General features: G+C 39.7%; 1 protein-coding gene, 1 long non-coding RNA gene and 1 pseudogene across 2 annotated transcripts; 2 read left to right on the top strand and 1 right to left on the bottom strand.

Annotated features, from left to right (window-relative positions):
• Positions 1–27: 27 nt before the first annotated feature.
• Positions 28–23,424, top strand: LOC104445961 (annotated as a pseudogene).
• LOC120292641 (exosome complex component RRP43-like) lies at positions 947–4,683 on the top strand. The gene is given in 6 exon segments (XM_039310927.1): positions 947–1,167; positions 1,251–1,368; positions 2,402–2,468; positions 2,654–2,729; positions 3,658–3,875; positions 4,600–4,683. Coding segments are annotated over 6 exon segments (627 nt in total). The 5' UTR covers positions 947–1,103.
• LOC120290821 lies at positions 7,831–9,236 on the bottom strand. The gene is made up of 2 exons (XR_005548454.1): positions 8,816–9,236; positions 7,831–8,684 (listed from the first exon to the last, which is right to left on the bottom strand). It is a non-coding gene; the product is annotated as an uncharacterized LOC120290821 (long non-coding RNA).
• Positions 23,425–24,288: the final 864 nt, after the last annotated feature.

The raw sequence follows: 24,288 nt of genomic DNA, 5'->3' as shown, positions 1-24,288 counted from the left end.
CTCGCCGTCGTCTTGTTCTTCGCTCTGCTCTTAACCTAACGTCTCTCTCTTTTCTCTGTGGCTACCGGCATCGGAGCTGGGCTTCGAGCTTACAGGTAACAGCCGGGTTACTTCGGAGATTGGTGCTTCTTCCGAAAGACTCCATCTTTACTCTTTTACTCCTGCACGATCTCCACCTGTTTGTTTTATTGCTTTTGAACCGTATGCGATGCTGAGAGATTGCATTATTATCTTCTGAGTCCTTCGTCGAAACTTCTCCTTGTATATGTCTAGTGTGCTTGAATAAATGCTGCCCAGAGGAAAAAAAAAACCGTTCCTTTTTAGAAAACCAGATGGTTGCTCTCACCTTGCTCGTGGGTTGGGACAAATTTTAGTGTTTTATCAGTAAATTTCAAATTTTTGTAAAGAGTTGGGACATATATGAGGTTAACTTAATGGGCTCTTTTTAATTCGCAGTTTTAATCTCGGTTCTCTTTGCCGGAAATCTCCATCTGTAGATAGCCATAGAAATGGGGACGCCGAATGCTGCCGGAGATTGGTCGTCGGAGATGGAGGTCAATGCTTTCAGACGCCTCTTCCCCGTTCACTACTATGAGCGGCATCTCTCCGAATCGATAAGCCCGATGCTAGACCCCTGGAAAAAAACCAGAGATACGATTGTGTCCCTCGGTCAGTTCGTTTAGCTTTTTGTTTATCTGGTGATTTGTTTTTCCTCCTTCATCAAGCCCACGCAAGTTGTATTCCTCCTGTCATTGATTAGCATTGATAATGCAGGGGCTGTTGCATCCTCTGACGGGTCTGCGCTGGCAAAGATTGGTTCCACCATGAGTTTTTCACCTCTTCAGTCTCTTGTGTCAATGTGATGCATATGCCAACGCCCTCCTGCACTTAAGCATGTTCAAAGTAGTTGCATCTGTATTTACTTGTAGCTGAACCAACATAAAATTCTATCTTTTCCTTTTTATTTGATTTGTTGTTTAACTTTTACATGTGAGCAAATCATTTAAGGTGGACATTAATTGTTATTGTTGTGAAGGTTATAGGGTTTGCTCTTTTGCCAGTACATTTAATTAAAGCACGCGCAATCATATTTTCCACAGACAATGTTGGCTGCTATAAAAATGGAAGTCATGACTCCTGTTTATTCACCTGGTGAAGGCAGTATAGGTAAGCAGCCATGTACCAGTCGATCAATTTTCTTTTTACTAGGGTTTGTGTGACGCTGTCATGTGACTTTGTGTTATTTTCAGCGGTTGAGTTTCATATGCCCCCTATATGCTCTCCAGTCGTGAGGCCAGGTAGGCCTGCTGAGGTAGCACCAGTGACATCACAGCAACTTTTGACTCTTTATTAAGGCATGTGAAATTGGTAAAGTTCCATTTTTTTTTCAGCTTGCTTTGACTTTTTAAATCTTTTATTTTTCTCCTGTTGCTTCGGGGGAAGGGTGATATGCTATTAACAATACCTTGTTGTATGCCATCTGTATATTTGGGGGTGTCTTGCTAATGCATATGAAAGGCATAAAATTCCAAACCGTATCCACCTTGTGCCTGTGACTATTTTGACTGGACTTTTTGATTGTTTTCAATAAGGAAAATTCCATTGAGTCTACTAAATAGGCATGTAATGTTACTCTTCTGTTGAAGCAAAACTTAAGAAAGTCACTTGATCAGTTAGCAATAAGTTTACACAGATCATGTGGAGTAGCACCAATCTTGGCCCCGTAAAGCCTGCTGCTAACTCTCAAATAAACAAAGTGGGATAACTCTTTGGAAAGTCTACTGAATGCCACAGAAGTTAAAAGGGTTTGTTGTCACTTAGACTTGTATTCAGGATAGAGATTATGTGAAGAGTAAACTTGCTCTTGGTTACAGGAAAACATGGATTTTCTTTGCTCTGGCTTTCATAGTGTGTTTCCAAGCATTCAAACTCAAATACCAATTTGTTTCCTGAAGGGAAGGTGGAGGAAAGACCATTCACTTTTCAGTGTGACCTACACTTCATGGAGATGTCGGCCCTGCACAGCTTCAATTTAGTTGCAGATACCTTGCGAGTACACTTGGAAGGGGGTTCCTACAGTTTCTACTAAGTCCAGATCCCCATATATTCTCTTATGATCAATTTGTGTCCCAAAATAACCCATAGGTTCAAAGGTAGTAGATTATCATCAAAGGATGCTGTTAGAGTTAATACTACATACCTTACTAAATGGGTCATAAGGTTTCCCTCAAGTCCATGATTTGTGCTTTCTTATCTTCCTTTGGCACTGGTCATTGTGTCATTTAATTCTTGGACAATTATATTGCAGTTTCTTAAAACAATTTTATGTTTTAATACCTTCTTTGGTCATGTGCTGGTTAATATTCATGTGCTGGAATCAGTAATCATTTGGTTATTGCAGCTCTGGAATGATTGATCTGAAGGAGCTATCCCTGATCAAAGGAGAAGCAGCTTGGATGGTGTACCTGGTAATACTTCATGCCAGATGTTATGATGCGTAATTTAGGATAGAGTGCAGGGTTTTCCCTTTAGCTGCATTAATCTTTGGACCTTGTGACTGGGGGCAACTTTTTGCTGGGAGAGCTACTTCAATAAATACCATACACGTTGGCTCAAAATGTTCTTGCTTACATTTATTTTTCATGTGTTGCAGGATATATATTGTCTTGATGCTGATGGAGCTCTTTTTGATGCTGCTTTGCTTTCAGCGGTTGCTGCATTTTCTCCTTGTAAGATATTTCCTGCTTTACTATTTAGATGCTGACATTTTTGTTTAACTTGATTTTTGGCTTTCTTCTTCTTGCATAGCCTATTCTACCAATTGGTTGATGACTTTTGTGAGTTGATATAAAATGGATCTTCAATATATTACATCTTATGGTCATGCTTCAAATTGCAGTTGTCTATGATTGCAAAAGATGTGTGACTTGCTTATGAATGTCAGATAGCTCTAGCTTAATAAATTCTTAAGGTGATTTGCTTATGAAGGGACTTTAGCTCAACCAATTTGCATTTCAAATAAAATTTGCTAGGAGCTGCTGACAGAGAAAAGCAATATGAATCACCTAAGGCAGGAAGAGTCGTAATTATGCCACATGCCTTTGCTAAAGTCAATGGTGATCGACAAAATCTTCCTTTGTGCTCTTAGCCTGATTTTGATCAGACCAGGAAAGCCATTGATGTTAAACATTTCATGGTTTCTCATTTTTCTACCAATAAAGAAAGACCTAGTTCAATAATCCTCTATCTTCAATGAGATAGATAAGAGCACGAGTCTTATACAAACTGCTCATGCAATCTCTTAAGAAGTTAAAGGGCTTCGTTGAAAATTCAAGAAAAGTTTCGTGATTCTATTGAACATCTCCTAGATGTTTGGATTTCCAGTGCAATAATCTCAGGTTGAAACTTATGATTTAAGGAAGATCTAGCTACTAACAATGATTTTTCATTTGATGAACATTCAAAAGGCTTATTCCTTTTCTTTTGCTGATCTGTCATGCCTTGTTTACACTCTCACTTTTGATATTCTTTGAGTGTGGTACCAAAGATTGCATCCTCATATCAATGCTATGTGTTTTTTTCCCCTCTATTCTTCTGGGGATTTCATGTCACTTCCTGACAATCACTTGACAAGTCGTGTTGTTTTGGACCTTGTAGTGGATATCCCAGGGGTTTCTTTGAATGATGAAGGAAGAATGGTGATGGTCTCTGAGGAACTTGAGGGTGAAAAGTTGGATAAAGAACCTGTTGACAAAGAGAGGAGAAAACTCTTGTTGAAAAGCATTCCGTTTTCCCTGATTTGCATTCTTCACAAGAACCACATCTTGGCAGAGCCTACTTTCGAAGAGTCCATATTGGAAACGCTCATGACTGTGGTTTTGAATTCATCTTGGTCAACTTGTCTCTCTCTATAAGCCAGGTGGACCGGTTCTTGCACATACATCAGCTATTCAGGTTATTTTCTCCTCATTCCTCATTTATTTATTTGTTCATTCATTGTTTGAGAATTGTACTTAGAGGCCCTGTTTCATGCGATAGGGATCAAATGGTTGATGGCTTTGATACTGTTGAGTCAACTGCATTCTTGCTCTAACTGTACTCCAGTCAGTTTAATTGTGCAAAAACAGATCTTGAGTTCTTTAAAGTAACTCGTGGTTGGTTAGTGGACAAGCCCAATGTGACATTTAGAACACTCCAGAACTTGTGGAAGTTGATAAGCTTATGGTGGTTCAGCGGATGACATGACAATCCAGCTGCGAGTGTTTTCAAGAGCTAATAGCCTGAAACATACGAAGTAATGTAGCGCACATTGGATAAGCAACTGCGTCTGCTTTTATATACATGATTATACACGTAGTTATTTGCCAGGATTAGTGGACTTTAGGATGTTGGTAGTTCCTTGGCCCATCTGGTTGATCTTTCATTTTAATGTTTTCATTTCCTTGGTTTTTAAATGAATCTATTTCTATCCCAGGGAAAGAAAGGGAAAACTATATATATGGGGTGTATACCTTTCAACACCTTTCATATGGAGATTGTATAATAGTCCAAATGGTAGCTTTAATGTGATGATGATGGGAAATGTCGCTGTGCTTGCAGGAATGCGTTCCATTGACCAGGCAAAGAATGAAGGAACTTAAGGAAATAATAGATGCAGCCATTTCCACAATGGAGATTGATTAGAACATGTACGTGTTAGTGACTTTGTTTTGGTCGATGGAAGATGAAATGCCATTCTTGCTAAATCAAAGTTCAAATTAGGCGAGAAGGGTAATTAAATGTGTCAAAATTCATATTTTAGATGTGTAGCATTGTGTTACGTAACACGTTAATGAATGTGTCAAATGTGAATTTGATTGTAAATATAATTATTTTATGTAATTATCATTGAGATGTTGTAACTCAAAATGCTTTGTATCGTACTTTGATAAAAATGACCCGACGGCTTTCAACATTGTGCTCTCGGCACCATAAGCAAACCCTTATTTACAGCGTGGAGAATATGAAAAGAGAGTAAAAGAACAAACTGAGCTACCTTCGGACTCAAACAATTTCATCACTTGCTGCTCATAGTCATTGTGATTTAATGCCGCCACCGCCATGAGCGAACTTGGCAATTATGCTACACTTAGTCGTGGCCATTGGTAGCGCTTCCAAAGTCACCCACCTATACTAGCCCCAAGACTTGGTGCCACCTCCACCACTAGATGCTTGAGCATATTGGTACTAGTTAGCCATCGCTGCTTTGCCACCATTATCACTAAGTTGTGGGCTGTTCTCACACTCAATACCCTTGCCCAGTTGGACTCACTTGGCTCACCCTCTCTTAGAGTTAAAGTTCCGTCCTATGATTATTCTCATGCTTGGTGCAGATTTTTTCTTGACCTGCTTGCCAAATCGAATTTGTGATAACCCATCAACCTCAAATATGGGGTCATACTGAGTATCACATATCGAGTTCCACACCCATACATATAAAAGACCATAATTAATTGCTACATAGATCTTCAAGTCCTTCCCAATCTTAAATTATATCCACTGTTAAAATATAAATTGTATGTGGCAACCCGGAGACAATATCTTGAAAAACAATCCAACCAAAAGAAATTACTAACATTGAGAGACAATCATCATAACATATATCCACAATAATAAATAAAAAAGACTAGATCGAGCAATATGTTTGACATGGTGGCGTGAGAAATTCCCCAGGGAATGGGGGAAACTTGGTACTTTGGGTGCTTTGTTGGCCATAGGCAAACTCAATGAAGCTTCAGAGAGAGATTCAATTGTTGACTTGGATTCACCGAGAGCCGCATGAGCACCACCCCACGGACGTGAGTCACATCACGTCAAGACCACCCACCCTCGCCGTGCCATCAATCAAGGCCAAGCATCACCACGAGACCTAATCAGCTTTTGATGGGTCAGTTAGGAACCCAAGTAAAGTGTATGAGATTGAGAGTAAATGGATTATGGGACTTCACGATGCTAGATTACCCAACGCATTTTCGTTACCTTCTTTTTTATTTTCAAAAATATATTTGTTGCCTGGGTTGGTTGTGCTGAGAGGAATTCCTCAAATTTGTTTATCTGATAGTCCATTTATGGATTGGGTCGGAGGCGATGGTTTCTTCGGGTCAAGCTGCGCTGTTTAATCGTGTTTTCTTGGGGTTAATTGGCTTTCGTTGGGTTGGAGATGATCTGGAGTAGATTCATGGCTCGAATTCGTTTGGTAATTGTGGGGGCAATGTTCGTTGAATTTGTCAACACGTCGTGTTTCTTCTTACTATGCCTGAATTCAGGATTAGGGAAGGGGGATTGCTTATCGTGTAGTGTCAATTCGTCAACGCCTGCGTTTCGATTATGCCTAAATTCAGGCTTGGTGAGGAAAGGAGGTTTGCGTGTACTGGATTCGACAATGCGTCGCATTTTATTTTTTATTTTTGGATTATGTCTGAATTGTATTCGCTGCTGGCGCCTTTTGATTGTGGTTATGTTCTTGTGGTTTGGGAACGATTTTAAACATAAGCGTGAAAGCCAGATCAAGAACTGCATCAACATAAGCGTGCGAGACACCTTTGACTGTCGATCTTGTCTATATTATCTTTGTTTCATAGCATCAAAGTCTGGATTGAAGGAAAGGTCGACAAATGGGGAGATATCTGGGGCACAACAAATGCATGGCATTTTGAATGCAACCTTAGCAAAAGCTTTAATTCACGTCAATTGACGATCTTGACTTTTACATAGCATCATTTGAAAGCCAAAAGATATCTGGGCAACTATTTGCAAAAGCTACGTTTCTGTACTTAAAAAGCTTATCTCCTACACCTTTTGTAAATAAATTTCACCATCACAGTGCCCATTAAGAGAATTTCAGTTTAGAAACCAGACATGAAGATGGTCATCAAAATAATGGCCTCAAGCCTTGGCAAAACACAGCCAGAAGATCATTTCAACTTCCATGGATTCCAAGTCCCTGCACTTCATGTACAGATCCATGATGGAATTGCCGATGGAACAGAATGTGTCGAGAACCTGCTTGAGCACACAAGCATGGATGGACTTCCCTTGTTTATTCGATAGCTTTGAAGACACTTTGACAACAGAATTAATCATGGAAGGCTCAGTGATTTCAATTCCTGCTCACTTCGCTTCGTTAAAGTGGACTAACACTTCATGCCATCTTCCATTGGAGGACAGTTCTCTAACCCGTTAGACTGTGTCAGCAATTCTCAGGAACGTCGGGTCGAAATGTAATTGTATTGCAACGTTCCTCCTCTTCGATTGGTTTATTATGCATACACAGCTGCATTGTTCCTCTTCGAGACTGATCGTAGATTGACAAAATAGTTGGAGACCACCAAATCCAACCATGGTTTACTGTTTCCATTGTAATGAATGACTGCTGCATTCTCCATTTCTGTCCAGTTGAGTGGTGGAGCATAACCGAGTCTCAACACATGCCACCTCCGATCGAACGAACAAGTCAGACTGTAGAAAGTGACCAACCCTGGGGATAAGATGCCAAGCATCCACAATGTCCTATCCTCGTTCAGTTCCTGCCATCGGTGATATATTCCGGTGATGTTTCTCTTCTTCCACTCTTTGAGGTCAAACATTTTCATACCATATGCCTGACCACAAGCACCAGGATCAAAATTCTCAAAGATGATTGAATTAGAGAAGTTGAGATACTTATCAAATATATGGAAACTCTCCTTACAAGTTTGAACGGCACCATTTACCATCCCATGCTGATCAAAAGACGAAATGAGGGGCGGGGCGGGTCGAGTCTTTTGGGTTTTTCGGTTTTTTTTTTTTTTCTTTTTTGGGCTCCCACTCAACTTTTCATGATTGGCTAAACTGCAAATCATTGTGCTCCAAGAAATAACATCCCTCTTGTTCATCTCATTGAACAAACGGCTCGCTTGCTCGATGCAACTGCATTTTGCATATACAAGTCCTGTGTGCACATAGGTGTGGAGAAGCCTGTGGAGAAGCCGGTGCTAATCTGCATGCATGTGAATCCACTTCCCAACTTCGAGAGTTCCTAGGTGTGCACAAGCTGGCAAGACGGATACAATACTTATCTCATCAGGTTCAACACCAACCATCTACATTTGCCTAAAAACTTCCAGGGCATTGACATAACTGCCGACTTGAGAGTACCCGGAAATCACCTTTGTCCAAGAGACGACAGTCTTGCACAGCATCACACCAAACAATTCTCTCGCCCTCGTCATCTCTCCCAACCTAACATGCCCGGAAATAAGACATTTCCACGAGATGGCATCCCTTTGAGGCATATCGCCAAACACCTTATATGCACCTTCCAAATTCCCGAATTTTGCATACATGTCTATCAACGAATTCTCCAACACCAGGTGCCCTGCAGGCCCGAATTTACACACATGGGCATGCACATGCATACCCAGGTCTTCGCTCGCCAACCCTGCACACGACTTGATCAAGAACGGGAACGTGAACTTGCCAACCAGTCTCGACACACAACAGATCCCAATCGACAAACAAACAATGAAGACACCCAAAAACTGCATATTCACGCTCGAATTCTGCCTCCACTTATCACTCAATGTACTCACTCACCGCTCCAGTCAAACTCTCCAGGAACTCAATCTCCTTCTCGATCGACAGCCCCCGAGACTTGGGATTCTCGCCTGGTGAGGATATCAAACAGAACAAAGAGAGACAACCATCAGCAAAATGACTTTCTAAAGAGCCGAGTCTTCCCACATCTCGAACGGATCCGACACGAGAAAGATCCACGCGAAGCTCAGAGGGGCCTCACCCGCGCGAGGAGCGTCGCCGATGGGAGATTGCAGGAGGAGCTCATCTGGGCTCTGCAGGACATCCGGTGTCGCCATGCCGATCTTCAAGAAACGGGGGAATGGAGATCCGGGTGACGAAGCTTCGACCTTTCCGCTCGAGGCGATCGTCGTGGCGCGGGGCCAATCGCGGCTCTGGTTTCGTAAAGGGGATTCCACGAGGGAGATGACGGAGATGATGACGATGAAAATGACGGGGGAGGATAAAAAGTTTGGCCCGAATTTTAGGGTCGAAACGGGCCGAGCCGGCGCGCGCCTTTTTGACACTAGCGATTATCAGACTTCCCGTCCTCCTCCCTTTCTCTGCCTACTCTCTTCCACGACTCCTCCTCCCGTCCTTTGCCTAGATTCCTCCCTCTCCTCCTCCTCCGCTCCTCCTGCGTGCCCTTCTTACATTTCCGAACCTCCTCCCTTTCTTTGCCTCCGCTCGTTTCTCTACTCCTCCACTCCTCCTGCACGCACTTCTCGTATTTCCAGACCTCCCCTCCCCTCGTCCCTCGCTTCACGTACTTCGTCGTTCTCTCCACGCGTATCAACTCCATACTTCTTCTGCTTTCACTCCTCTCTCCCCCTCCAATGTCCTCCTGCACTTGACCACGTTAAAATTCCACATTAGTTTTAAGCACTACACAATTAAAATAATGCTGATCTTCTAATCATCTAATCAAGTATAGATTAGGTCGCTTGTGACACATTTTCTTTATACTATGCTGCAGATACTCGAGACATGGGGTCAATGGAGTTTAGAAAAAAAGAAAAATTCCTCTTTTAAATAGTATAGTGATAACATTTAGCTTGACTAATTCCTATTCGCACACATAAACTACCACATCTACGTGCTTCTTATAAGGCTTTATCCTCGTCTAGAGAAGTGTTGCTTCTAAGATTGTTTTGTATCTAACAACAAAAAAATGTAGTCAATGTGGTATAGTAAATAAAATTCCATACACTATATGAGAAACTGCCAACTTAAGTCATGTCAATATTTAAAACTTCAGTTTCTTTTTGCAGGGCAATTGGGTAGATAAATCACATTTTTTGGTGGGAAAAATTTCTAAAATGGAACTAGAGTATGACAGAGAAGCTGGGAGTAGACTGAAAAGCTAGTGAAGGTAGGGGGTAAGCTATACCATTTACGAAATTTGCGGGCTACTACGCAACAATGTGAACGTTCAAGAGGGCTATTATTGCTAAATAACATGACATAAGAACTGTTTATATATATATAAACACTTACAATTCATGATACTTACATTTGTGTGCTTATTTAATATATTGGAAACAACATTTCAAATTAAAAAGAACACGTTGAAGGAACACTAATTGATTAAAAAATCTATTTTTGTTTGCATAAATTTCAAAATAGTATTTAACTTCTTGCAATTTATGTAGTTTTACCAAATTATAGCATAACACACGTCTATTGTATATTGACGAAGAATAAGATATCATACCCTCTTTGCGCAATTCAAAGAGTCTTTAAATAATTGTGTCAAGTCATCAAGCTCAATCGGATGCTCAGTTAGTGACTCGTCTTTTCTGCCCAGCTCCTCCAAAACCTTTTGAATGACCAAATCGACAATTTCTACTTGGCTACCATACACAAAAACACTTTCATTAGTTCACTAGATTTAATTCATACCCATGGATCACATGTGGTTACAAAAGATATCTAAATACACTGAATAACAAGTATAGGCTAATTTAGTAGAATTTAGTTCATCGAATGCGTTTTTCTATAGGTGGTGGTTTACACGACCGCTAAAATTACCAAGTGGCTACCGCATAATACCCAAGCAATTTCGGCATTTATAACTAAGCCTAGAAAAGATTTTCAACACTCGTAATAGGGAGAATCAGGAACCAAGAAAATGTAGACAAATTCAAGGTCATCCATTGAAGATTTTCTAGCAATTTCGGCATTTACCTTTGTCGCTCCTCGACCTTCCATCCCTTGATTTTACCAACCTTTGCAAGAGCCTCTTTGAGTGCCCCAAGTTCAACTTCGGAGGAAAGATTCTTTGGGCGTGGAGTCCGATGTTTAACATCCCTAGGTTCCACTTTATAAAAGATGGGTAAAAGCTTTTTTCTACCCTTTGACCGAGACACATTGTTCATCATGCATTCTAGCTCAACGAGACACCATTTGCGATCAAGATAAGTTTGGGAGATGATGAGTATGTAGATTTTGGAATTGTCAATAGCTTGTAGAATTTTCTCATCAATCTTATCGCCCACCTTGATTGCATCTTCGTCCCTGAATACGCGGATTCCAGCATTTTTCAAGTCTCTATTGAGGAAGTCCGTGAAGTCAAAACGAGTATCCGCCCCACTAAAACTCAAGAACACGTCATACTGAACTTCTGATGCTCTGGCCTTTGAGTGTGCCATATCTGGGAAGTGTATTACTTCCGGACCTCTCTCGCCTTAGAAGAGAAAAAAAGATTCGTAACTTGGTGTGGCGTGGCTTGGCTAAGAAGTGAGCTGAGGTTTTTGGAATGCTTCCATGGCAGAGCACACAGAGATGACCAATATCCCAATGAAGACGGAGATCCTCGGGAATATACTATATGTTAATGGTAAGCGGTCAGTATATAGACACGAAAAAAGAAGAAGAAGAAAAGATCATCCGGCAACTCACTAGGAAGCACCAACACTCTCCGAGAGCCTTTGTGTTTATCGGATACTTCGACATGTGTCCGACACTCTTAAACACTCTTCGACACTCAGTCAACAAATGTCGGAAAATTCGACACCTAGTCAATTTTTCCGACACTCTTTGACACTTGAGTTGGAATTCCGACATATTCTGACATGTAAGGTCAATTTTAAAAATTTTCAATAAATGAATGGTCAATATATATATGAAAAAAAATAAAAATCAATAATAAAAATAACAAATTAAGAAAGAAGAAAAACATAATATTTTCTTCTCTTCTCTTTTGTCTTTCACTTTCCATGATACATAATTTACTCTCAACTTTTTCTTTTTTTCTTTTGACATGTTTTATATGCAAATCTAGAATGTGAATTATTTGTTTTTTCTTTTCAAGTTTTATAAATTTATCGAAATGGAGTTAAAGTTGTCAAATTGAAATAATTAAGGATATTAATAAATGGTGGATTAATGTTTTTAGTGTAAATTTAACATAAGATTTTATTATTATTTATTTATTTGTAAATTTGAATCAAATTAATTTGATTGAAATAATCATAAAATAATAAATTATTATTTATATATAAAATATACATTTAATAAAACATATCCCAATGCATTGAAATTCTTTATTTTTTGAAAAATGGCATGTCGGTGTCGTGGTCGTGTATCAATATTTGTGCTATTTAGATAACTGAAGGGGTGGGCAAATAGATTTTAGCGAATGAGATTTCTGATCAAGAGTGCACAATCGCATGCAAAAACACAAACAAATTCGGACGATATTTTACCTAAATTCACAGGATGGACTTCATCAGAATTGACTCGACAGATGACCGGTACGGTGCTCCCTGGCAAATGATGGCCACGGTGGTGGTTCAGCAAGGTGTACGCGGCGGTGATTCGGCCGACGATTTGTGACGCGGCTCGTCCCCTCTCGTCTCGGTAGTGACTTTCCGCCGCGGGTAGCAATGCAAGACCAAGCCACGAGGAACGCCGACCGAAGAAAAACAGGCTTGACATCATGATGCAACAGCAGCGGCTTGGGACAGAGAGCACCCGCGTCGTCTCCGGTAGTTGGAGGTGTGGGAAAGAGTGGCAGCCCGTTAGGTTCGGCGATAGACACGACGGCCTCCTGCCGGGCCAGGCCCAGCGAAAAAAGAGAACAAAAGAAATCAAGGCCTAGAGAAGAAATGCAGCACAAAATAGGCTCTCAGCTTTGGAATCCAAATTTGAGGGAGGATTTTTTTTTCTTTTTTTTTGAGAGGAATGACGACGGATAGGTTCAGCGGGAGGAGAAGGCAGTGCTGTCGGAGGTGGTCGTCGCGGCTTGGACAGCAAAGCAGCTCGTCGGAAGAGAGGAGGTGGTGGCAGTGAGCAGCAGACGTCGGGAGTGGGTCGCTGTCGCTCGTCGGAGGTCGTGGGTCGCAGCTTGGACAGCAAAGCAGCTCGTCGGAAGAAGGAAGGCGGCGGCGGTGAGGAGCAGGCGTCGGGAGTGGGGGGCAGTGCCGTCGTCGCCGCTCACGGGCTGGAGCTACGACGTCAATGAGGGCAGACGAGGGTAGGAGCAACACGAGCGCGCGTCCTCGTTTGCGCAAAGCCTCCCGAAATCTACCGTCTCTCTCGTCTTTTTTATTCGTGTGTAGACCAAAAAGGACAGAGAATATTGACTAGCGGAGGGTTCCGACTCTGGCATTTATAGGGCAGACTACAATCGAATGGCTCTCTTGCCGATTCCGCAAAAGTTCAATTTTGCCACGAATCGACGAATCGGCAAAGACGAAATGGCTCGCCCAATCGGCAAGAGTTGGACTGCAAACCTCTTTAGCCATTCAATTAATTGCAATTCATATAGTCAAATTAAATGGATAAAACAACGACTAAGGCAAGACAAATTGTCAAAATTGAACTTTCGCCGAATTAACGAGAGTTGGATTATGAATTCCCTTTAGTCACTCGATTGATTGCGACTTATATAGTCAAATTTAAAACATGGGCACTTAAGTTTCACGCGTCATTTGACAACCATTTTGGCACCTATCATTTAACAACGATGCGTCATTTGACAACTATTTTGCCACCTGTCATTTAACAACAATGGTGGATTCGAAAACTACTTTTTCAAAGTCCTTGAGCTTTATATGTCCTTAGGGCCTTGTTTGGTAATTTTTTATTTTTTTTTAAGAATTTTGAGGAAATACAAGTGCGTTCCCTCGGCCAAAGCAGATATAGTATATTGAGTTTTAATCATTTCTTCCAAAATGAGGAATAAAAAAAAAAATGTTTCATGCTAATGGGTTCGTTTAGGTCCATAATCGTGAGTTCCATCGTACAAGATCTTGGGCTTGTCTTTTGATCTCCTAGTTCAGGTCCATGGCTTAGCAGTAATAGGTGCTCGTGGATGGATATTCATTGTTCAGATAGCATACCTCCTTCATTGAACATAAAAATGCATGTGCATTCACAAGTTTGTAGACTGAGAAAAAAGAGTATAGGCAACGGTATGGTTGCCGACAACATTTACATTATCATGCTTGGACCCCTCAATAACCATTGCCCAAAGTGACTTTGCACACAGATCTTCAAGAAATGCGAGCTGCATAAATCAAGAAAGAACTCCAACAAGAATGGCCATGTAGATCTTCGGGTCCCTCCCAATCTACATGAGATGCAGATATTCTCTTGACCTAATTTTCAAATCACCTTAAATCCTGTGATCTTCACTCTCTGATCTTCCATACTTAACCTCAAAATCAACTCTAATTCTATTAGTATTCCGTTGCCTGTGGGTACAAGGAACAAAGAAGTAGCAAATGAACTTCCACGTTCCCAAAATTTCAAACTATTCCAAAGATCATAGTTAATTGGGTCCAATTCTTTTTTAGGTTAAAATGATAAAAAAAAAAATCTTAAATTTGCCAATTGTGACATAAATACCTCAAATTTTTTATAACATGAAAAATTCCAAACTTATACTAACATGATAAATATACCTTGGATAAAACTGAAATAAATAATATATGTTCAAGTTTCTTTTTCTTGACAAAATTTTTTTGGGAGTTATTGTGTCATAATGAATAAGTTTAGAACCTCGTGAGACATGAAAAAAATTCGGAGTATTTATGTCACAATTAACCTAATTTGGGGTTTTTGTGATATTTGCCCTTCAACTCAATTGGTGACAACATTGTCAATTCACCTTAGTCAATGAGGGTTGCTGGCCCTTGCTAGTGCTTGAACAACCCTCTCTCCCTCTTTCTTTTTGTTTCACACTCACTTTTTCTCTCTCTAAGTTTTTTATTATTATTATTGTAATTTTTCCACCCTTTCCTTTCCACAACCATAATTAAATTAAAGAAAAATTTCAAAAAGGGCATGAATTGCCCTAGTTTTTTTAAATAAAGGTTTATAGTGGATATTATTTCAAATAAAAGCTTGAAGTGGCCAAATTATTTCAAATAAAGGCATGAAGTGGTCAAATAGTCTCAAATAAGGGTCTTTGACCGAGGCTGACTTTTTCAGCCATTGGAGAAGGGGTATTTTGGTAAAGAAATTGTAACTATATTTTTAAAAATATTTTTTCTTTTTCTTTTCCTTTTTCCTCTCCCCTTCTTCAGACAACTTGGTTGACACTCGGCGAAGGTCACCCTCACTAATATCAAGCGAGAGTAGCCCTCGCTATCCGACGAGGGCGACCCTTGCCTGCGTTAGTGTTGACACCTAAATTTTGGCGACCCGTTTAGTCATTTATCGCATTAAAAAAAATCAATGATTAATTTTAACCCCTAAAAAATATAATTTAATTGCATAACATATGGTCATTAGGAGTATATTTCATTTAATTGCATATTTGTTGGGCGGCGGTGAATAGATTTTGGCGAATGTCTTTGAATATTGAAGCCCACAAGAGCATTAAACTTTGGATAAGTTGATAATTCCTCCATAGTGATTGATATTACATTTACATGGGTGTCCTAAATTGTTAAAAGTCGATTAAGAAATTTTCAACACATTGGCACTGACGTATTTGTGCATTTAAGGGAACGAATGCAAAGGAAGGACAACGCGTAAGCGGCCGCCGATTCGTACATGGGAAGTCCATCCACGTGAAGGAAAATTATGCACTTGGCCATAATTTGGTCAACGTGGGGGGGCAAGAAATTGACCGACATTATTTTAAGAGGAAAGGATTTATGCATGATTCTCTGGTCCGATTCACACAATATGGGCAAAGTAATAAGGAATGGAAGAAGCAGGAAATGGGCAGAATATTTCAATATGAGCGTGACCCTTCGAGTATTCGCGGCGGCCGATTCTCGTGTTTGCAGGAAATAAAGGACGTGAATTGGGCTTAAAAGGAAAATAAATATATTTGCATAGCTAAAGGTACAAGTTCCGAAAGGAAAAAAAAATCAAAGGAATATATTTCAATGCATCCACAATACGAAAGCAGAGGGGGGGCTTCACGATTGATATCCGCGACCACACACGAGAGAGAAGAGAGGAGAGAAAGAGGGAGCTCTTAGCCAAGACATCTCGTTGCCGCACCGCCCTGCAGCGCGAGCTTGAAACTGCTCCTTGCCTCATGCCTATGCGTCATTGATCCAGGCCCACCCCATTCATTGTCCTCAGCGGCTCGACGTGACATCCACATTTCGCAGCAGGGTTGACACTTCCAACGAGATCTCAGCCCTGCATCGCATTCAATCAGCCGCTGCTCATCACGTTTTTTTTTTTTTGGCACGTTATTGCAATTATTCCACGGTTTCATCATCCGTTACGTGTTAGAAGATGTCACTTTCTTGTTTCTTTTGAGATATAGAAGTGGCCTAAGAGGTTGCTCGGTCAAAGTCTTCAGTGGAAGCAAAGAAAAGACACGAAGAAGAAAACAATAGAGAAGGACAAAAAGCGGTTATCCCCGACGGTGGTGCCCTTCCTCGTTGTCACCTTGAACGCCGTCTTGCTCCAACCGGCCACTGTGAGCTGCACTAGCGAGCCCTCATCGCTAAACCTGCAATTCCAGCGAAGCACCTTCACTGACGCACCGGACCAGTCGCTCCTTCGTCCAGCGACGTCGCTCACCGCAACCAGCAACCTCAGCAGCTTCCTGGCGAGCCTCAAAATTCACATAATTACGGCAACAAACCGAAGGATTCTCGGCAAAGGCCTGGCTTTAAATTTGAAGGTTTCTTTCCACCGCTTGCTTGTGGAATTTGCGTGCGTGCAGGTTATTTGGGTCAGAGGGACACGTGAACCCGGTCAAAAGGACCATGTTGGGAGAGAGAGAGAGAGAGAATTTGGCAGTCGATTTTACCTTGCCGTCGTCTTGTTCTGCATGCCTTTTTACCCTGTCCACGTTGACCTCGCTCTTGCTTTTAGGATGCGTCTGGTTCGACATTTTGAAAACTTATTGGGAAAGTGCAAAACAATTTAATTTAAAGGACGTTAGGCAAATGTAAAGGCCATTTGGTAAATTATGCTTTGAGAAGCAATTTTGAGAGAAATACCATTTGGTAGAAAACATATTTGAAAAGTCATTTAGGTGATGAATATTAATTTTTTTAATTTTATTTGCTTAAAATTGAAAAAAAAATAATGTATGTAACTTTTTAAAATTAAAAAAATAATGTATGCAACTTTTTAAATATAAATTTGAAAATAATGCTAAAAAAAATTAAATATATATATATATAGACACAAACACACACATTTAAAAGACCAAACCCTTCATAGGAAATTTTTAATTTTTAATTATTTAAAATTGAAAAAATAATGTATGTAACTTTTTAAATATAAATTTTGATAATAATGCTAAAAAAATCAAACACATATATAATTTTTTTTTAAATAGAACAAATTATTCGTTGAATTTTTTTAATTTTTATTTGTTTAAAATTGAAAAAATATAAATTTTGTAATGTATGCAATTTTTTTTAATATAAATTTGAAAATAATGCTAAAAATTAAATACATATTATAATTTTAAAAAAAAAATACAAACCCTTCGTTGGAATTTTTAAATTTTTATTTGTTTAAAATTGAAAAAAAATAATGTATGCAACAATTTAAATATAAAATTTGACAATAATGCTAAAAAAATCAAATATATATAAATGCTAAAAAAATTAAATATATTTTGGTCTTTAAAATATATATATATATATATATATATTTGATTTTTTAGCTATATTTTGGTATTTAGAATATTAATAACGAGGATAAAATCAGAAATTTGAAAAATGAGTGAAATAGTTTTAGAAAAAAAGTTTCGGTATTTGTCCAAATATTGAAAGGTCAAAGTTAGTTTCTACTAACTTTCACTTAAAAATTATTTCAAAATAACTGACAAACGGTGTAGGATTTTTCTTTAAGGAATTTTGAAGACTAAAAGCCATTTGAAAATGCCATTTAATCCAACGTCTCTCCTCGTCTCTCTCTCTCTCTCTCTACCGGCCTCGGAGCTGGGCTTCGAGCTTACAGGAAACAGCCGGGTTACTTCGGAGATTGGTGTTTCTTCCGAAAGACTCCATCTTTACTGTTTTACTCGCGCACGATCTCCACCTGTTTGTTTTATTGCTTTTGAACCGTATGCGATGCTGAGAGATTGCCTTGTTATCTTCTGAGTCCTTCGTCGAAACTTTTCACCTGTATATGTCTAGTGTGCTTGAATAAATGCTGCCCAGAGGAAAAAAAACGTTCCTTTTTGAGAAAACCAGATGGTTGCTCTCAGCTTGCTCGTGGGTTGGGACAAATTTTAGTGTTTTATCAGTACAATTCAATTTTTTGTAAAGAGTTGGGACATATATGGGGTTAACCTTAATGGGCTCTTTTTAATTCGCAGTTTTAATCTCGGTTCTCCTTGCCGGAAATCACCATCTGTAGATAGCCATAGAAATGGGGACGCCGAATGCTGTTGGAGATTGGTCGTCGGAGATGGAGGTCAATGCTTTCAGACGCCTCTTCCCTCTTCGCTACTATGAGCGGCATCTCTCCGAATCGATACGGCCCGATGCCAGACCCCTGAAAAAAGCCAGAGATACTATTGTGTCCCTTGGTCAGTTTGTTTAGCTTTTTGTTTATCTGGTGATTTGTTTTCCCTTCCTTCATCTAGCCCCCGCAGGTTGTATGCCTCCCATGATTGCTTAGCATTGATAATAGAGGGACTGTTGCATCCTCTGATGGGTCTGCGCTGGCAAAGATTGGTTCCACCGTGAGTTTTTCCCCTTTTCAGTCTCTTGTGTAGATTTGATGCATATGCCGACGCACTCCTGCAGTTCAGCATGTTCAAAGTAGTTGCATATGTATTTACTTGTAGCTGAACCAACATATAGTTTCTATCTCTTCCTTTATATTTGTTTCGATGTTTAATTTTGGCACGCGGTTGAATCATTTAAGGTGGACATTAATTGTTATTCTTGTGAAGCTTATAGGGTTTGCTCTTTTATGAGTACATTTAATTAAAACATGCGCAATCATATTTTCCACAGACAATGTTTTTTTTGGTAAAAGGTAATAGGTATATAGACAATAGCACAAAAAGCTATACAGAAGTACAGCAAAGGGAGGGGGCCTGGCACCAGCTCACACTCAGAAGGACAGAAAATCCAAACGAGTGGAAGGGGGCCAGGGCCAAGGGGGAAAGAGCTGCAAGAGAGATACATTGCAGATAAAAGCAGCAGCAAAAGAAGGCCAAAACAGCGGCCAAGGGCAATGAGCACACAACACTGTGGCCCGCACAAGGAAAAGATGCAAAGAGGAGAAGAAGAATAGGAGAGACAGCAAGATGGGAACCCAACCCGCAACAGGATCGGGAGAGATCCATCAGAAGAATCAACCAGCAAGAGCGAGAGCCAAATCAATCAAAGATGGAGGGAGGGATGCCCCAACTAAGTTGTAGTCTTCTATTACGGGGGTTGTCCGGGACCTTGGGAAAAGAAAGAGCCTTGTCATTGACAGCTTTACGAAGGAGGTCCTTGAGAGCCGGGATGTATAATCTTTCATTGCGGAAGATAATGTTATTTCTTACTTTCCACAGACAATGTTGGCTGCTATAAAAATGGAAGTCATGACTCCTTTTGTTGATTCGCCTGATGGAGGCAGAATAGGTAAGCAGCCATGGACCACTCAATCGCTTTTCTTTTTACTAGGGTTTGTTTGACGCTGGCATGTGACCGTGTGTTATTTTCAGCGGTTGAGTTTCATATGCTTTCTATATGCTATCCAGTCGTGAGGCCAGGTGGGCCTGCTGAGGTAGCACCAGTGATATCCAAGCAACTTTTTGACTCTTTATTAAGGCATGTGGAATTGGTAAAGTTCCATTTTTTTTTTCAGCTTGCTTTGACTTCTTGAATCTTTTATTTTTCTCCTGTTTCTTCAGCGGAAGGGTGATATGCTATTAACCATACCTTGTTGTATGCCATCTGTATATTTGCGGGCGTCTTGCTATTATATATGAAAGGCATAAAATTCTAAACCGTATACACCTTGTGCCCGTGACTATTTTGACTGAACTTTTTTATTGTTTTCAGTATGGAAAATTCCATTGGGTCTACTAAATAGGCAAGTAATGTCACTCTTTGGTTGAAGCAAAATTTCAGGAAGTCACTTGATCATGTAGCAATAAGTCTACACAGATTATATGGAGTAGCACCAATCTTGCCCCTGTAAAGCCTGCTGCTAACTCTCAAATAAAAAAAAAAAAAAAGTGGGATAACTCTTTGGAAAGTTTACTGAAAGCCACAGAAGTTAAGAGGGTTTGTTGTCACTTAGACTTATATTTGGGATAGAGATTATGTGAAGAGTAAACTTGCTCTTGGTTACAGGAAAACATTGATTTTTCTTTGCTCTGGCTTTCCTAGCGTGTTTCCAAGCATTCAAACTCAAATGCTAGTTTGTTCCTGAAGGGAAGGGGGAGGAAAGACCATTCACTTTTTCAGTGTAACCTACACTTCATGGAGATATTGGCTCTGAACAACTTCAATTTAGTTGCAGATACCTTGTGAGTACACTTGGAAGGAGGGTTCCTATAGGTTCTACCAAGTCCAGATCCCCATATATTCGCTTATGATCAATTTGTGTCACAAAATAACCGATAGGTTCAAAGGTAGTAAATTATCATCGAAGGATGCTGTTAGGGTTAATACTGCATACCTTACTAAATTGGTCGTGAGGTTTCCCTCAAGTCCATAATTTGTGTTTTCTTGTCTTCCTTTGGCACTTGTCATTGTGTCATTTAATTCCCGGACAATTATATTCCAGTTTCTTAAAACGATTTTATGTTTTAATACCTTCTTGGGTCATGTGCTGGTTAATATTCATGTGCTGGAATCAGTAATCATTTGGTTATTGCAGCTCTGGGATGATTGATCTGAAGGAGCTATCCCTGATCAAAGGAAAAGCAGCTTGGATGGCGTACCTGGTAATACTTCATGCCAGATGTTATGATGCGTAATTTAGGATAGAGTGCAGGGTTTTCTCTTTAGCTGCATTAATCTTTGGACCTTGTGCCTGGGGGCAACTTTTTGCTGGGAGAGCTACTTCAATAAATACCATACATGTTGCCTCAAATGTTCTTGCTTACATTTATTTTTCATGTGTTGCAGAATATATATTGTCTTGATGCTGCTTTTCTTCAGCGGTTGCTGCATTTTCTCATTGTAAGATATTTCATCCTTCACAATTTAGATGCTGACATTTTTGTTTAACTTGATTTTTTTTTTTTTCTTGGCTTTCTTTTTGATGACTTTTGTTGTAGCCTATTCTACTCAAATTGCTTGGTTGATGACTTTTGTGAGTTGATAGAAAATGGATCTTCAATATATTACATCTTGTGATTTTGCTCCAAATTGCAGTTGTCTATGATTGCAAAAGATGTGTGACTTGCTTATGAATGTCAGATAGCTCTAGCTTAATAAATTCTTAAGGTGATTTGCTTATGAATGGACTCTAGCTCAACTGATTTGCATTTCAAAGAGATACTTGGTACAAGTTGCTGACAAAGAAAAGCAATAAGAATCACCTAAGGAAGGAAGAGTCGTAATTATCCCACTTGCCTTTGCTAAAGTCTATGGTGATCAACAAAATCTTCCTTTGTGCTCTTAGCCTGATTTCGAATCTGACCGGGAAAGCCATTGACGTTAAACATTTCATGGTTTCTCATTTTTCTACCAATAAAGGAAGACCCAGTTGAATAATCCTCTATTCTTCAATGGGATAGATAAGAGCACCAGTCTTATACAAACTAACTGCTCATGCAATCTCTTAAGAAGTTAAAGGGCTTCATTGAAAATTCTTGAAGTTTCATGATTCTATTGAACACCGTCCTAGATGTTTGGGTTTCCAGTGCAATAATTTCAGGTTGAAACTTATGATTTAAGGAAGATCTAGCTACTAACAATGATTTTTCATTTGATGAACATTCAAAAGGCTTTTTCGTTTTCTTTTGCTGATCTATCATGCCTTGTTTACGCTCTCACTTTTGATATTCTTTGAGTGTGGTACCAAAGATTGCATCCTCATATTGATGCTATGTGTTTCCTTTTCCTCTATTCTTCTGGGGATTTCATGTCACTTCCTGGACGATCACTTGAAAAATTGTGTTGTTTTGGACCTTGTAGTGCATATCCCAGTGGTTTCTTTGAATGATGAAGGAAGAATGGTGATGGTCTCTGAGGAACTTGATGGTGAAAAGTTGGATAAAGAACCTGTCGACAAAGAGAAGAGAAAACTCTTGTTGAAAAGCATTCCGTTTTCCCTGACTTGCATTCTTCACAGGAACTACATCTTGCCCTACTTTCGAAAGAGTCCATAATGGAAACGTTCATGACTATGGTTTTGAATTCATCTGGTCAACTTGTCTCTCTCTATAAGCCAGGTGGACCAGTTCTTGCACATACATCGGCTATTCAGGTTATTTTATCCTTGTTCCTCATTTCATTTATTTGTTCATTCATTGTTTGAGAATTGTACTTAGAGGCCCCGTTTCATGCGATTGGGATCAAATGGTTAATGGCTTTCACACTGTTGAGTCAACTGCATTCTTGCTCTAACTGTACTCCAGTCAGTTTAATTATGCAATAGACGGATCTTGTGTTCTTTAACTTGTAGTTGGTTAGTGGACAAGGCCAATGGGGCATGTAGAACATTCCAGAACTTGTGGAAGTTGATAAGCTTCTTATGCAAATGGTGGTTCAACGGACGACATGACAATCCGGGGTGCAAGTGTTTTCAAGAGCTAATAGCCTGAAAGATACGAAGTAATGTAGTGCACATTGGATAAGCAACTGTGTCTACTTTATATACATGATTATACACATGTTATTTGCCAGGATTAATGGACTTTAGGATGTTGGCAGTTCCTTGGCCCATCTGGTTGATCTTTCATTTTAATGTTTTCATTTCCTTGGTTTTTAAAATGAATCTATTTCTATCCCAGGGAAAGAAAGGGAAAAACTATATATGTGAGGTGTATACCTTTCAACACCTTTCATATAGAGATTGTATAATAGTCCAAATGGTAGCTTTAATGTGATGATGATAAGAAATGTTGCTGTGCTTGCAGGAATGCGTCGCATTGACGAGGCAAAGAATGAAGGAACTTCAGGAGATTATAGATGAAGCCATTTCCACAATGGAGATTGATTAGAATGTGTACCTGGTAGTGAGTTTGTTCTGGTTGATTGAAGATGAAATGCCCTTCTTGCTAAATCAAAGTTCAAATTAGGCGAGAAGGGTAATTAAATGTGTGAAAATTCATATTTTAGACGTGTAGTGTCGTGTTGTGTAACATGGTGATGAATGTGTCAAATGTGAATTTGATTGTAAATATAGTTATTTCATGTAATTGTCATTGAGATGTTGTAACTCAAGTTGCTTTTGTATCATATTATGATGAAAATGAACCGACGACTTTCGACATTGTGCTCTAGGCACCATAAGCAAACCCTTAATTACATCGTGGGGAAGATGATAAAGAGAGTAAAAGAACAAATTGAGCCACCGTCGGACTAAAACAATGTCATCACTTGCTGCTAGTAGTCACTCTGATTTAATGCTGCCGCCGCTGCCATGAGTGAACTCGGCAATATGCTAGGCTTAGTGATGACCATTGGTAGCGCTTCCAAAGTCACCCACCTATGCTTGAGCATATTGGCACTGGTTAGCCGTTGCTGCCACCGCTGCTTGTCGGCTTTCACACACTCAATGCCCTTCCCCCAATTGGACTCGCTTGGCTCACCCTCTTTCTCTTCGAGTTAAAGTTCCGTCCGATGATTACCACCCTTGATGCTCTCGTATGAATTTGCGATAGCCCATCGACCTTAAATATGGGATTATATATATCACATCTTGCGTGCACACACACACACATATATATAAACAAGAATTGCTACATAGATCTTTAAGTCCCTCCCAATCTACATGAGATGCAGATATTTTCTTGACCTACTTTCCAAATCACCTTAAATCCTCTAATCTTCACTCTCCTATCCTCCATCCTTGACCTCAAAATCAACTCTAATTCTAAGTATTCCGTCGCTCGTAGGTACAAGGATCAAAGAAGCAGCAAATGAACTTCCGCATTCCCAAAATTGCAAACTATTCTGAAGACCATAGTTAATCAAGTCAACTCAAAAGACCCAATTCTTTTTTAAGGTTTATACCATAAAAAATCTTAAATTATATCAACAGTTAAAATATAAATTGTATGTGGCAACCTAGAGACAACATCTTGAAAAACAATCCCACCAAAAGAAATTACTAACATTTAGAGATAACCATCAT

This window comes from Eucalyptus grandis, chromosome 1 (genome assembly GCF_016545825.1).
Source record: "Eucalyptus grandis isolate ANBG69807.140 chromosome 1, ASM1654582v1, whole genome shotgun sequence".
NCBI classification, from domain to species: Eukaryota; Viridiplantae; Streptophyta; class Magnoliopsida; order Myrtales; family Myrtaceae; genus Eucalyptus; species Eucalyptus grandis.
Note: the sequence above shows the minus strand (reverse complement) of the source record. Positions and strands in the feature narration are given on the sequence as shown.